Below are 14,200 nucleotides of genomic sequence, written 5' to 3' on the forward strand. Positions count from 1 at the left end.
TTATAATGAGTGGAATTCAGCCCAGGGATCCACGGACGGTTTATCAGACTCAGGTTAATAAATGTGTCCACACTACATTAACAGAAAGAAAGAAAGAGAAATATGATATAATCATTTCAATAGGTGCAGAAAAAGAATGTGACAAAATTTCACATTCCTTCATGACAAAAACTCTCAACAAATTAGTATAGAAGATGTGCACCTCAAGACAATAAAGGCCATATATAAAACACTCATAGCTAACATCATACTGAATGGGGAAAATCTTCATATACAAATGGACCAATGGAATGGAAGAGAGAACCTGGAAATAAACTTACTCACCAAAAGCCAATTGGTTTTTGACACAGATGAGAATACATATTGGAGAAAAGACAGTCTTCAATAAATGGTGCTGGGAAAATTGGATATTCGCATACAGAAGAATGAGACTAGATCCCTACCTCTCGCATACACAAAATCAACTCAAAACGGATTAGAGACTTACCTATGAAACCCCAAACTACAAAACTACTAGAAGGAAACATAGGGGAAATGCCCCACAACATTGGCCTATTGAGTTAAATGGACATGAGTTGGCAATTCATATAATTAAGGACAGATAGTAATATGAAACCATCTCAACCTACCTACGGTTTCAGAACAAAAGGTGAAATCCTTTATTTCACTGAAAATTAATTTTATATATCACTTTGGGTAATACTTCTTAAGTGACTTGTTTCTGAAGTAAACTTAGGATATGTGAGGGTTTTTCTCATTTGGGGGTAAGAATGACTTCATAGAGATCTTGCTTTGAAGAAGTCTCTGATTAATGAATGACTGGAACCAAGAAACATAACAGTAACACTACTTATTGTTGGTGGTTGTTGGTAAAAACCATACTTAAAAAATTCTAAATGACCCAATGGATTTTTGTTTTTGTTGATAATTGCCATAAGAAAATCATATAGATGGATGGATAGATAGATAAATGATTAATAGATAGAGACATCTCCAACTCTTTTCCTCTGTCATCATTTTCTTGCTTTTCTTAAGCTTGCTCTTTCTTCTATAACTCTTCTGCCATTTCCTTGTTCAGATAATTTCCTTGGCTCACTTGGCCAATTGCTACAGTCTTCTTAATCAATCTCCCTGTCTCTTCTCTCTGCCTCTTTCAATCTCCGTTGTATACATCTGCCATAATTGTCTTTCAAAAACAGAGTAATCATGTTACTTAAACAAAGTGTATATATATTTCCTAGTTTCAAGCTCCCAATTTTGGTATTGAAAACCTGATCAAACCCACTTCTAACCTGCCTCTCTATCTTTAACTATCATCTCCTATCAGGAATTTCTTATCTTCTAAACAAACTGAAGTACTAATTACTATTTTCAAGAAATAACCTTTACCTTCTCAATGCTGTGCTTTTACTCAATTTTTACTATTGCCATAAAATATCCCACATTTAACACTCCAAATTTCACAGCAATATCTATTACCTCTGTACAGTCCACCCCAGATCTCTGGAATTTACTGGTCTCCTGAATATGTTCCTGTCAGAAAATACAAGCTATCTTTTATTACAGACATTTAATGCCTTTTCTTCTACATTTGATTATAATCTCCTTGAAAACAGTTCCTATTTTATTCTTCATAGTACTTTATGACAGGTAAGAATTTAAGGACTGTTTATTAAGTTGAGTTCTTTCAGCAGAAAAACACTGAAGAGGCACCAGATCATGCACTCCCAGAAAGCTCCACTTGCACTCCTCGAGGGCTCCACCTTCGATAGAAAAGGAGAAATGGCAGCTTTGCTCTTCTCTAGGCTGTGGAAAGTCTCCAATTCAACTCTGTTCCAAATGATGCTGGTCACTGTTTTGTTGGCTACTGTTCTTGGTAAGTAGTGGAGAGACAGGCCAGACAACCAGTCTACAACTGAGTTCATCACACACCCTATTTTAAGAGGTGTCTAAGAGATCTTTAACATTATGGGATATATTTGACCACCTGGAATTTGGGAAACATACTATAAACTAAAAAAAGAAAATCTTGTTTTATAGATGCTCCTGATGCTCCCTTTTAGAATTTTTCTCTCCAGGAAACTCTGAATAACTTAACATTGAAGCAATCATGACTTGTAATAAATTCGTATCATCTGCCAGCCTGGCCATGAACTCTCACTGCCTGTGTGGTTATTTAGAATGTAGGAGAGGTTGGTATAATTCTTCTGGGGCATTTGGAAGGTCACTCAGTACTTTGTTTAATTCTTGCCAGGGAAGTAGAATTAAGATTTTATTTTTCAAGGGTTTAATGATTCTCCACCTTGTGATGCTTTTGAAAAATATTTTTGTTTTTTAACAGACCATTTATTCTAAACTAAAAGGTCCAAAAGGACACACATGAAATGCCTCCTCATCCTTGACTGAGGCAACTAATCTTGTGTAATGCTATTATTAGTAGAAAATATGTTTCTGCTAAGGCAGGAGGTAGAATCACATGGCATAGCATAGCTGTCTATATTCTGAGCAGACAGATGTGGGCAATCTGATAGAATGATGAAAATCAAGTCTATTCATTCACTTTCTAATAAATTAGCACTTATACAGTCAAAGACGGATGAAATTTTTCTGCCTTTACTCATTATCGTTTTCATTATCATTACTCAATAAGCGTGTATTATTGATCACTTACTGCACTCATTGAACAATGACATAATAGGAGTTACGATGAAAGAGAAAATCATGGTCTCTGTTCTAGAAAGCTTAGTACTCGGATACTGAGATATTGTGTCCCAAGATATAGCTGTTGATGTTCCTTGCCATTTTTTGTGTGTGTGCAGGTGACTGTGGTCCTCCACCCAAGTTACCATTTGCTTCTCCAATAAATCCGTTGTATGATACTGAATTCAAAACTGGAACTACTCTGAAATACACCTGCCACCCTGGGTATGGTAAAATCAATTCAAGTCAACTGATTTGTGATGCCAAAGGCTCATGGAACTATAGTATCTTTTGTACAAGTAAGTATCAACATTTATTTTTCTCACCTTTACTTTTTTTCCCAGAAAGTTCTTTTAGGAACTTAATGAATTACTTAATTCATATGAAAATCTTTGATCAAAAGAGTTCAAAATTAACATCACCTATAGTATTTGGAAGGAGTCAGTTGGGAATACACTTGGGCATATTTTTCTAACAGTTAAAATATAGCATCTGGTCTGGCGCGGTGGCTCAAGCCTGTAATCCCAGCACTTTGGGAGGCCGAGGCGGGCGGATCACAAGGTCGGGAGATGGAGACCATCCTGGCTAACACGGTGAAACCCCGTCTCTACTAAAAAATACAAAAAAAAAAACTAGCCGGGCGAGGTGGCGGGCGCCTGTAGTCCCAGCTACTCGGGAGGCTGAGGCAGGAGAATGGGGTGAACCCGGGAGGCGGAGCTTGCAGTGAGCTGAGATCTGGCCAGTGCACTCCAGCTTGGGTGACAGAGCGAGACTTCGTCTCAAAAAAAAAAAAAAAAAAAAATATATATATATATATAGCATCTGCTTCTCTTTTCCTTCTGTTTCCCTGTGGTGAAGGTCATATATTTTCGAGAGCATACATTTTTATGGACAACTGATCAATAAACATATCTAGTATTATCACAGTGGTCTAACTGAGCAAATGAAACTAAGTGAAGTTTTTTTTTTCTCTTCTTAAAATGTGTCAGAAAAATGAGATATACGTTTACATTTATTTTTTTCTCAAAGCATAGTCACTATCGGCATTAATCAACCACACCTAGCATTCCTGCATATTTGCACCCATGCCTTCTTTAAAGCCATATTATTTATATGCTCTGGATCTATCATCCACAACCTTAATAATGAACAAGACAATCGGAAAATAGGAGGATTATTTAAAATAATACCCCTTACCTCAACTTCCCTAACCATCAGTAGTCTGGCACTCACAGGCATGCCTTTTCTTACAGTCTTGTACTCCAAAGACCTTATTATCGAAACCGCAAACACGTCACATACCAACGCCTGAGCCCTATCTATCACTCTGATCGCCACCTCCCTAACAAGCGCCTACAGCACTCGAACCATGCTCCTCACCCTAACAGGACAACCCCGCTTCTCGACCCTAATTAGTATCAACGAAAACATTCCCACCCTACTAAACCCAATCAAACGCCTCACAACCGGCAGCCTACTCGCAGGATTCCTCATCACCAACAGCATCTCTCCCACTTCACTCCCTCAAATAACAATATCACCCAACCTAAAACTCTCAGCCCTATATGTAACTGCTCTAGGATTCCTAGTAGCCCTAGACCTTACTCTTATAACCAATAAGCTTAAAATAAATATTCCACTTCACACATTCAAATTCTCCAATATATTAAGATTCTACCCCATTACAATTCACCGCACAGTTCCCTACCAAAACCTACTTATAAGTCAAAACCTAGCCTTCCTCTTACTAGATTCAGTCTGATTAGAAAAATCTATACCCAAAACCATCTCACATATCCATATTACTATTTCAATCCTCGCCGCCACTCAAAAGGATATGATCAAATCCTATTATCTCTCTTTCCTCATTCCCCTTACCCTAACCTTATTTTTAATCACATAGTCTATTACCCCGAGCAATCTCAATTACAATATATACACCAACAAACAGTGTTCAACCAGTAACTACTACCAATCAGCACCCATAGTCATATAAAGCACCTGCACCAATAGAATCCTCCCGAATTAACTCCGGCCCTTCTCCCTCAAAAACCACTCAACACCCTATATTATTAAATTAATTACCACCACCAACCCATCAAAATCTAAAACTCATAAAACCAACCCCAACTCCATCGCCAACCCTACTAAAACACTCCCTAAAACCTCAAACCCTGAACCCCATGCCTCAGGATATTCTTCAATAGCCCTAGTGTAGCCAAAAACAACCATTATATCCCCCAAATAAATCAAAAACACTATTAAGCCCATATAAGTCCCCCCATAATTCAGGATAATAACACAGCCAACCACACCACTAATAATTAACGCCAAGCCCCCATAAATAGGAGAAGGCTTAGAAGAAAATCCTACAAACCCTATAACCAACAGTACACTCGACAAGAATAAAATACATGTCATTCGGAGCTTGCAGTGAGCTGAGATCCGGTCACTGCACTCCAGCCCGGGCAACAGAGAGAGACTCTATCTCCAAAAAAAAAAAAAAAAAAAAAAAATACACACACACACACACATATATATATATATGTGTGTGTGTGTGTGTCATTGCTTCCACATGGACTCTAACCATGACTAATGATATGAAAAACCATCGTTGTATTTCAACTATAAAAACACTAATGACCACAACACGCAAATCAAACCCACTTATAAAAATAATTAATAATTCCCTCGTTGACCTACCCACTCCGTCCAATATTTCCGCATGATGAAACTTCGGCTCACTCCTTGCTACCTGTCTAATCCTACAAATAATCACAGGCTTATTCCTAGCAATATACTACTCGCCAGACAGCTCCTCCGCCTTCTCCTCAGTTGCACACATTACCCGAGAGGTAAACTATGGCTGAACCTTCCGTTATCTCCACGCTAACAGTGCCTCTATATTCTTTATCTGCCTCTTCCTACATATCGGTTGAGGCCTATACTACGGCTCATTCCTCCTCCCAGAAATCTGAAATATCGGCATTATACTCCTACTTATAACTATAGCAACAGCCGTCATAGGCTACATACTCCCATGGTGCCAAATAGCATTCTGAGGTGCCACAGTAATCACAAACCTCCTGTCAGCCATCCCATACATTGGAACTGACCTTGTCCAATGGGTCTGATTCGGATATTCAATTGATAATCCCACCCTCACACGATTCTTTACCCTTCATTTTATCTTACCCTTCATTATTACAGCCCTTACAACCTTACATCTACTATTCCTTCACGAAACAGGATCCAACAATCCCTCCGGGATTTCCTCTCTGACAAAATTACCTTTCACCCTTATTATACAATCAAAGATATCCTCGGCTTAATCCTCCTCCTCCTCGCCCTAATAATATTAGTACTATTTTCACCCGGCCTACTAAGTGACCCAGACAACTATACTCCAGCTAATCACCTAAACACCACCCCCGACATCAAACCAGAATGATACTTCCTATTTGCATACGCAATTCTACGTCCATCCCTAACAAACTAGGAGGTGTATTAGTACTTCTACTATCAATCCTCATCTTTGCATTTATCCCCATACTTCACAAATCCAAACAACAAAGCATAACATTCTGCTTACTCAGCCAATTCCTATATTGATTCCTAATCACAATTCTACTGACCCTTACTTGAATTGGAGGCCAACCAGTAAACCACCCCTTCATTATTATCGGACAAATAGCATCCCTAATATACTTTATCACAACCCTTATACCACTTGTCTCCTTAACCGAAAACAATCTACTCAAATGAACCTGCCCTTGTAATACAAGCTAATACGCCGGTCTTGTAAACCGGATATGGAGAATTCTCCCCAGGACAACTCAGAGAGAAAGCACTTAACTTCACCATCAGCACCCAAAGCTAATATTCTAATTTAAACTACTCTCTGTATTCTATGGGGTGCACGTTTTAAGTATGACTTAAGTACTAACTTATTTTACAACCTCCTATGTAATTCGTGCATTACTGCTAGCCAACACGAATATTACATAGTACTACAAATGCTTAACTGTACTTCGTACATATTTATGCACACTTACAAACTGTCCTTGTAAATATGCTTACAAGCAAGAATCCTCATGACTTAACCAACTGTAGAACATAACATCAACTACCAAAGATCAAGTTTTCCCCCAAGGATACCAACTAATACCAAAACTCAGTTATCGTACACAGTACATTACACCGTTCATCGAACATAGCACATATAAGTCAAATATATTCTCGTCACCACGGATACCCCCCTCAGTTAGTGGTTTCTTGTTCACCATCCTCCGTGAAATCAATCTCCTGCACAAGAGTGCTACTCTCCTCGCTCCGGACCCACAACACGTGGGGGTAGCTATAGTGAGCTGTATCTGGCATCTGGTTCTTATCTCAGGGCCATAAGACTAAGATCGCCCACACTTTCCCCTTAAATAAGACATCTCGATGGATCACGGGTCTGTCACCCTATTAACCAGTCACGGGAGCTCTCCATGCATTTGGTATCTTTTATCTCGGATGTGCACGCGACCCCATCGAAGAAAGCTGACCCCGCCACACCGTATGTCGCAGGATCTGTCTTCGATTCCTAGTACATACTATTACTGATCACACCTACGTTCAATATTCCAGCCTCGCATAACTACCGATAAGGTGTTATTTAATTCATGCTTGTTGGACATAACAATAACCAATCTTAATATAGTTGGTTAGTTTAGTATATTCATCCTAAACTATAAAACCACAATAAATTTTTACTTTTTTTCTCAAACCCTCCGTCCCCCATCTCTGGCCTTTCTCCTATAAATATACCTTTGCCAAACCCCAAAAACAAAAGCCTCAATTCACCGAGCCAGAGCCTGCGTTCTCATCTTTTAGCTATGCACAATTTTAACTGCTAGCCCTCAACTAACACAATCTCCATCTCATCCTACTACTTTCAACTTTAACTCCCTCTCTATTTTACCCCACCTACATACCTATTGGCTACCAGACCCACACCCTCATTATCACAGTCCCCAAAGACAGAACCTCACAACCATATATAATCCCCCCAAATTTAACAAAACCCATTTATGTAGCTTAATCAACCTAAAGCAAGACACTGAAAATGCCTAGACGGATTCATACATCCCATAAACAGACAGGTTTGGTCCTGGCCTTTCTATTAACTCTTAGCAAGATTACACATGCAAGTATCCCTGCCCCAGTGAAAACACCCTCTAAATCATCACGATCAAAAGGAGTAAGTATCAAGCATGCACAACGGAGCTCAAAACACTTTGCTCAGCCACACCCCCACGGGAAACAGCAGTGACAAACCTTTAGCAATAAACGAAAGTTTAACTAAGCTGTGCTACACCCAGGGTTGGTTAATTTTGTGCCAGCCACTGCAGCCATACGATTAACCCAACCTAATAGAAACCGGCGTAAAGAGTGTTTTAGATCTATTTTAATAAAGCTAAACTCCATCTAAGTTGTAAAAAACACCAGCTGATGTAAAATAAACTACGAAAGTGGCTTTAAAGCTTCTGAATACACAATAGTTACGATCCAAACTGGGATTAGATACCCCACTATGCTTAGCCCTAAAACTCAATAGTTAGAACAACAAAACTACCCGCCAGAATACTACAAACAACAGCTTGAAACTCAAAGGACTTGGCGGTGCTTCACATCCCTCTAGAGGAGCCTGTTCTATAATCGATAAACTCCGATTCACCTCACCACCTCTCCCCTAGTCTATATACCGTCATCCTCAGCAAACCCTAATAAAGGTTATAAATTAAGCATAAGTGCCCCGGCAAAAACGTTAGGTCAAGGTGTAGCTTATGAGGTGGTAAGAAATGGGCTACATTTTTTACCCCAGAAAACCCCACGATAGCTCTTATGAAATCTAAGAGCCCAAGGAGGATTTAACAGTAAATTAAGAGCAGAGTGCTTAATTGAATAAGGCCATAAAGCACGCACACACCGCCCGTCACCCTCCTCAAGTATATTTAAGGATCAACTTAACTAAACACCCCTCATATCTATATAGAGGAGATTAGTCATAACACGGTAAGTGTACTGGAAAGTGCACTTGGATAAACCAAGGCATAGCTTAATATAAAGCATCTGGCTTACACCCTGAAGACCTCAATATAATTTGATTGCCTTGAGCTAATGCTAGCCCCAAACCCAATCAATACTAATACCAAATAACTTCTACTAGACCATTCACTCATACAAAAGTATAGGCGATAGAAATTTTATCCTGGCGCTATAGACACAGTGCCATAAGGGAAAGATGAAAAAAGACCAACCAAGCACAAAACAGCAAGGACACACCCCTATACCTTCTGCATAACGAATTAACCAGAGACAACTTCACAAAGAGAACTAGAGCCAAGTTCCTCGAAACCAGACGAGCTACCCAAAAACAGCTAAAAGAGCACACCCGTCTATGTGGCAAAATAGTGGGAAGATTTCTGGTTAGAGGTGACAAGCCTACCAAACCTGGTGATAACTGGTTATCCAAGATAGAATCTTAGTTCAACCTTAAGTTTACCTACAGAATCACTTAATCCCCTTGTAAACTTAACTGTTAGTCTAAAGAGGGACAGCTCTTTAGACACTAGGAAAAAACCTTGTATACAGAGTAAAAAATCCAATTTCCATAGTTGGCCCAAAAGCAGCCATCAATTAAGAAAGTGTTCAAGCTCAACATCAAACACCTAAAAAATCCCAAACATACTACTGAACTCCTCACATCACATTGGATTAATCTATTATTTCATAGAAGCAACAATGTTAGTGTAAGTAACATGAAAATTTTCTCCACTGCATAAGCCTACATCAGACTGAAAAATTTCACCGATACTTAACAGTCCAATATTTACAAACACAAACAAAACTAATACTACTCACACTGTTAACCCAACACAGGCATGCTTCCAAGGAAAGGTCAAAAAAAGTTAACCCCGCCTGTTTACCAAAAACATCACCTCTAGCATTACCAGTATTAGAGGCACCGCCTGCCAAGTGACACATGTTTAACGGCCGCGGTACCCTGACCGTGCAAAGGTAGCATAATCACTTGTTCCTTAAATAGGGACTTGCATGAATGACACCACGAGGGTTCAACTGTCTCTTACTTTTAACCAGTGAAATTGACCTGCCCGTGAAGAGGCGGACATAAGATAATAAGATAAGAAGGCCCTATGGAGCTTTAATTTACTAATGCAATCTAAACCATACAAATCTGTGGACTTTAACTTACTACACCTGCATTAAAAATTTTGGTTGGGGTGACCTTGGAGCATAACTCAGCCTCCGAACAATCTATGCTAAGGCTACACCAGCCAAAGCGAATCAATGCCCACAATTTATCCAATAACTTGACCAACGGAACAAGTTACCCTAGGGATAACAGTTCAATCCTATTTAGAGTCCATATCGACAATAGGATTTACGACCTCGATGTTGGATCAGGACATCCTAATGGTGCAGCAGCTATCATGGGTTCCTTTGTTCAACGATTAAAGCCCTCCCTCCGTGATTTGAGTTCCTACCGGAGCAATCCAGGCCGGTTTCTATCTACTCTATATTTCTCCCTGTACTAAAGGATAAGAGAAATAGGGCCCACTCCATAAAGCGCCCTCTTTCCATAGAAAGAGAAAAAATGAGTCAGAATAAGAAATAAGCATTGAAAAATATCTCTAGGTCTATCTGGAAGCAGGAGTTAAAGTTAGTGAACCAGACTTTTTTTTCCCTAATGTTCTATTTTGTGAGTAATTGGAATCATGAGTCATTATTTTAATTTTCCTCCTAGAGAAACGATGCAGAAATCCAGAATTAATCAATGGGATAGTGGAAGTTAAGAAAGATCTTCTCCTTGGTTCAACCATAGAATTCAGCTGCTCAGAGGGGTGAGTATAAGGCAACCTAGAAGCAATAATTTCCTTTTCATTTAATTTTTATAAGGAGTTAATGCATTTATATGTTTCAAAAATAAAAGTGGCAAAAAAAGACATACATCAGTAATTCTCACTTCCACCCCACCCTCATTCATCCCATTTCTCTCTACCCTCTGACAGAAAATGACACTGATTAATTTCAGATTTATCCCTTTAGTGTTTACTTCTATAAATACAAGTGAGTACAAGTATTTTTATCAACATTTCCCCCCCTTTATTATAACAGAAGATATCTGACTGCATACAATGTTTTGAACCTTGCTTTTGTTTTTTTCACTTACAACATTGCTATGGACTGAATTTTTTTGGTATTCCCTTAAAATTCATATCTGAATCCCCAGTGTGATGGTATTTGGAGATGGGGCCTTTGGGAGATGATTAGGTCTTGGGAGCGGAGTCCTCATGTGGGGATTAGTGTCCTCATAAAAAGACGTGAGCTCTCTCTCTCTCTCTCTCTCTCTGTCTCTTTCTCTGCCATGTGAGGACACAGCAGAAAGTCAAACCATCTGCAAACCAGGAAGTGGGCCCTCACCAGAACCTAACTATGTTGGTACCCTGATCTCAGACTTCCTAGCTTCCAGCACTGTGAGAAATACACTCCTGTTGTTTAAGCCATCCAGTCTATGGTATTTTGTTAAAGCAACCAGAAACATCTAAGACAAATATGTACTAGAGATCTTTGACATTCATGCACCAAGTGTTTCCTCATTCTCTCTGTCTGTGTGTATATGTATGTTTACAGCTGTATAGTTTTCTAACGCATGTATCGTAGCTTATCATAGTTTATTTAATGATTCCTACTGATGGACTTTTGTGTGTTTCCAATCTTTTCCTGTTACATACAATGTCCTGATGCATACTTTGTATATATGTTGTGGTATATGTATTAATATAGAGAGATGTTTGTAGGACAAATTCCCAGAAGTGGGATTGTTGGATTAAAGAGAAGACGCTTTGAAATTTTGCTAAATATTGCCAAATTGCTCTTTATAAACTGTAATATTTTGTAATATAAACAAATGCCTATGTCTATACCTCCATGATTCACTATTTTATCAAACTTTTGAATTTTTGCCTATTAAAGAGAGAAAAAATCTCTGTATAGTATTTTTTAAGTTTTTTATTTTTTCAGACCTCTCAGGGATGAAAAGCTTTTTATTTTGAGATAAGTATAGGTTCACATGCAAATGTTAAAAAAATATACAGAAAGAATCCATATCTTTCTCTAGATGGCCTTTACATTGTCTTGGCATCATTTATTAATAGATCTACACCTAATCCATCTGAGAGAACATCTTTTAAAAATACGTATTTAATTCTTCAGTGTGTATTAGTCTTTTTTAGATGTTCTATTCAATGCTTTTAGTCTTTCTGTATATTCACACAACCAGGTCCTTTCTCTTGAATTTTTAGTGTGCAATATCACTTAGAGGTATCTGCCTGACTGTTCTGTTTTTATAGTTTTCCTATGTTTGCTTGTTTATATTTCTATATGAACTTTTAAATTGGTTGAGTTTTACTTTTAATCGATTGTATTAAGCTTTTAAATGAACTTTAAGAGAATAGACATTTTATGATGTTGTATCTTGCCAGCCAAGACTTCCCATTTGTCCTAGTCGTCTATGTGTGTGTGGCTGTATGTGTGTGTTTCAGGACTGTTTTAAAGTTTTCCCCATTTACATTTTTCAATTCTTAAGTTTAGTCTTTGCTATCTTATTTTATTTTTGTCTTATTTTTGAGATTGCAAATGGTGTCTTTTATTCCATTATATCTCCTAACAATTTTTATTCATATATATGGAAACTACTTATTTCTATATATTAATCTCCTATCTCAGCTAATACCTTGAATTTCCTTATTACTTATAATAGTCTATCAGTTGATGATATGACTTGGCTTTGTCCCCACCCAAATCTCATTTTGAATTGTAGCTCCCACAATTCCCACATGTGGTGGAAGGGACCCTATGGGAGATAACTGAATCATGGAGTGGGGGCGGTTTCCCCCATATTGTTCTCATGGTGATGATTAAGTCTCACGAAATCTGATTATTTTATAAGGTGTTTCCCTTTTCACTTAGCACTCATTCTTTCTTGCCTGCTGCCATGTAAGACATGCCTTTTCCCTTCCACCAAGATTTTGAGGCTTCCTCAGCCATGTGGAATTGTTTGTCCATTAAACCTCTTTTTCTTTATAAACTACCCAGGCTCAGGTATGTCTTTATCAGCAGTGTGAAAACGGACTAATACAGTTAGATTTTCTTGGGATTTCCAGATATGTAATTATGTAATCTGAAAATAATGATTCTGCTATTTTCTCTTTTCCAATTTTTGTATTTCTAATTCCTTTTTCTTGTGTACTTATGCTAGCAATTACCTCAAATAAAAAATTGATACCAGCTATTGTTCTCTTATTCTTGACTCTAGCAGAAATGACTAGTAAGCATTTTCTTCCTAAATTTAGTGGAGCTGTATCTCCACTGATTCCCATTATACTGAACATTTTTGGCCAAAACTAATTGTTGATTATTTTTCAAATGCCATTTTAGTGACTATCAAGATGATTTTTCTTAATAGATTTGTTAATATCATGTATATATTAGTCTGCTCAGGCTGTCATAACAAAATACCAAAATCCCATGGATTGGGACAGTTCTGGAGTCTAGAAGTCTCAGAACAAGGTCCCGCAGGGTTTGGTTCCTGTTGAGGGCTCCCCGCCTGGATTGCAGATGACTGATTGTCTTCTCACTGTGTCCACACATGACCTTTCCCTGGTGTCAGCATGAGGGCGCGGGGACTGCAAGTGGGAGATCTTTGTGGTGTTTTTTCTTTTTTTTTTTTTTTTTTTTTGAGACGGAGTCTCGCTGTGTCGCCCAGGCTGGAGTGCAGTGGCGCGATCTCGGCTCACTGCAAGCTCCGCCTCCCAGATTCCCGCCATTCTCCCGCCTCAGCCTCCGAGTAGCTGGGACTACAGGCGCCCGCCACCGCGCCCGGCCAGTTTTTTGTATTTTTAGTAAAGACGGGGTTTCACCGTGTTAGCCAGGAGGGTCTCGATCTCCTGACCTCGTGATCCGCCCGCCTCGGCCTCCCAAAGTGCTGGGATTACAGGCTGTGGTGTTTTTTCTTATAAGGACTTTAATCTTATTGGATCAGGGCCCCACCCTTCTGAACATTAATTACTTCCTTATGCAAAGATAGCCACACAAGGGGATTAGGGCTTCCACATACAAATTTTGAGTAGGTACATTCAGTCTATAACAAAGTATTCTGTATTAATATATTCCCCTAATTTTGAAGAATCCTTTTATTCTTAAAATAAAACTGTCCTATTTGGTCATTGTATAATTTTCTTTTAAAGTGTTCCTGGACTCTGTTTGATAATATTTTATTCAGGAGCTTATTATTGATATTCAGGGTAAATTTTTTTTTTTAAAGGCAAAAAGTCCTAGAAGAAAGACTGGGACTTGTCAAGAGCAAGAACAATGAGGTGATAATCAGGAAGTTAGGAACTTAAGAGTTCCTAAGGAACTCTCAGGTTTATGA

General features: G+C 38.6%; 1 protein-coding gene across 1 annotated transcript in view; it reads left to right on the forward strand.

Annotated features, from left to right (window-relative positions):
- LOC117075550 (zona pellucida sperm-binding protein 3 receptor-like) overlaps nt 1-14,200 on the forward strand; it is a 39,570-nt gene that overhangs the window by 12,383 nt on the left and 12,987 nt on the right. Inside the window, 3 exon segments of the mRNA XM_033197994.1 lie at nt 1,695-1,876; nt 2,820-2,999; nt 10,514-10,543. Of these exon segments, the coding sequence (XP_033053885.1) occupies nt 1,695-1,876; nt 2,820-2,999; nt 10,514-10,543 (392 nt within the window).

Source organism: Trachypithecus francoisi, unplaced genomic scaffold (assembly GCF_009764315.1).
Source record: "Trachypithecus francoisi isolate TF-2019V2 unplaced genomic scaffold, Tfra_2.0 Lachesis_group5, whole genome shotgun sequence".
Classification (NCBI taxonomy): Eukaryota; Metazoa; Chordata; class Mammalia; order Primates; family Cercopithecidae; genus Trachypithecus; species Trachypithecus francoisi.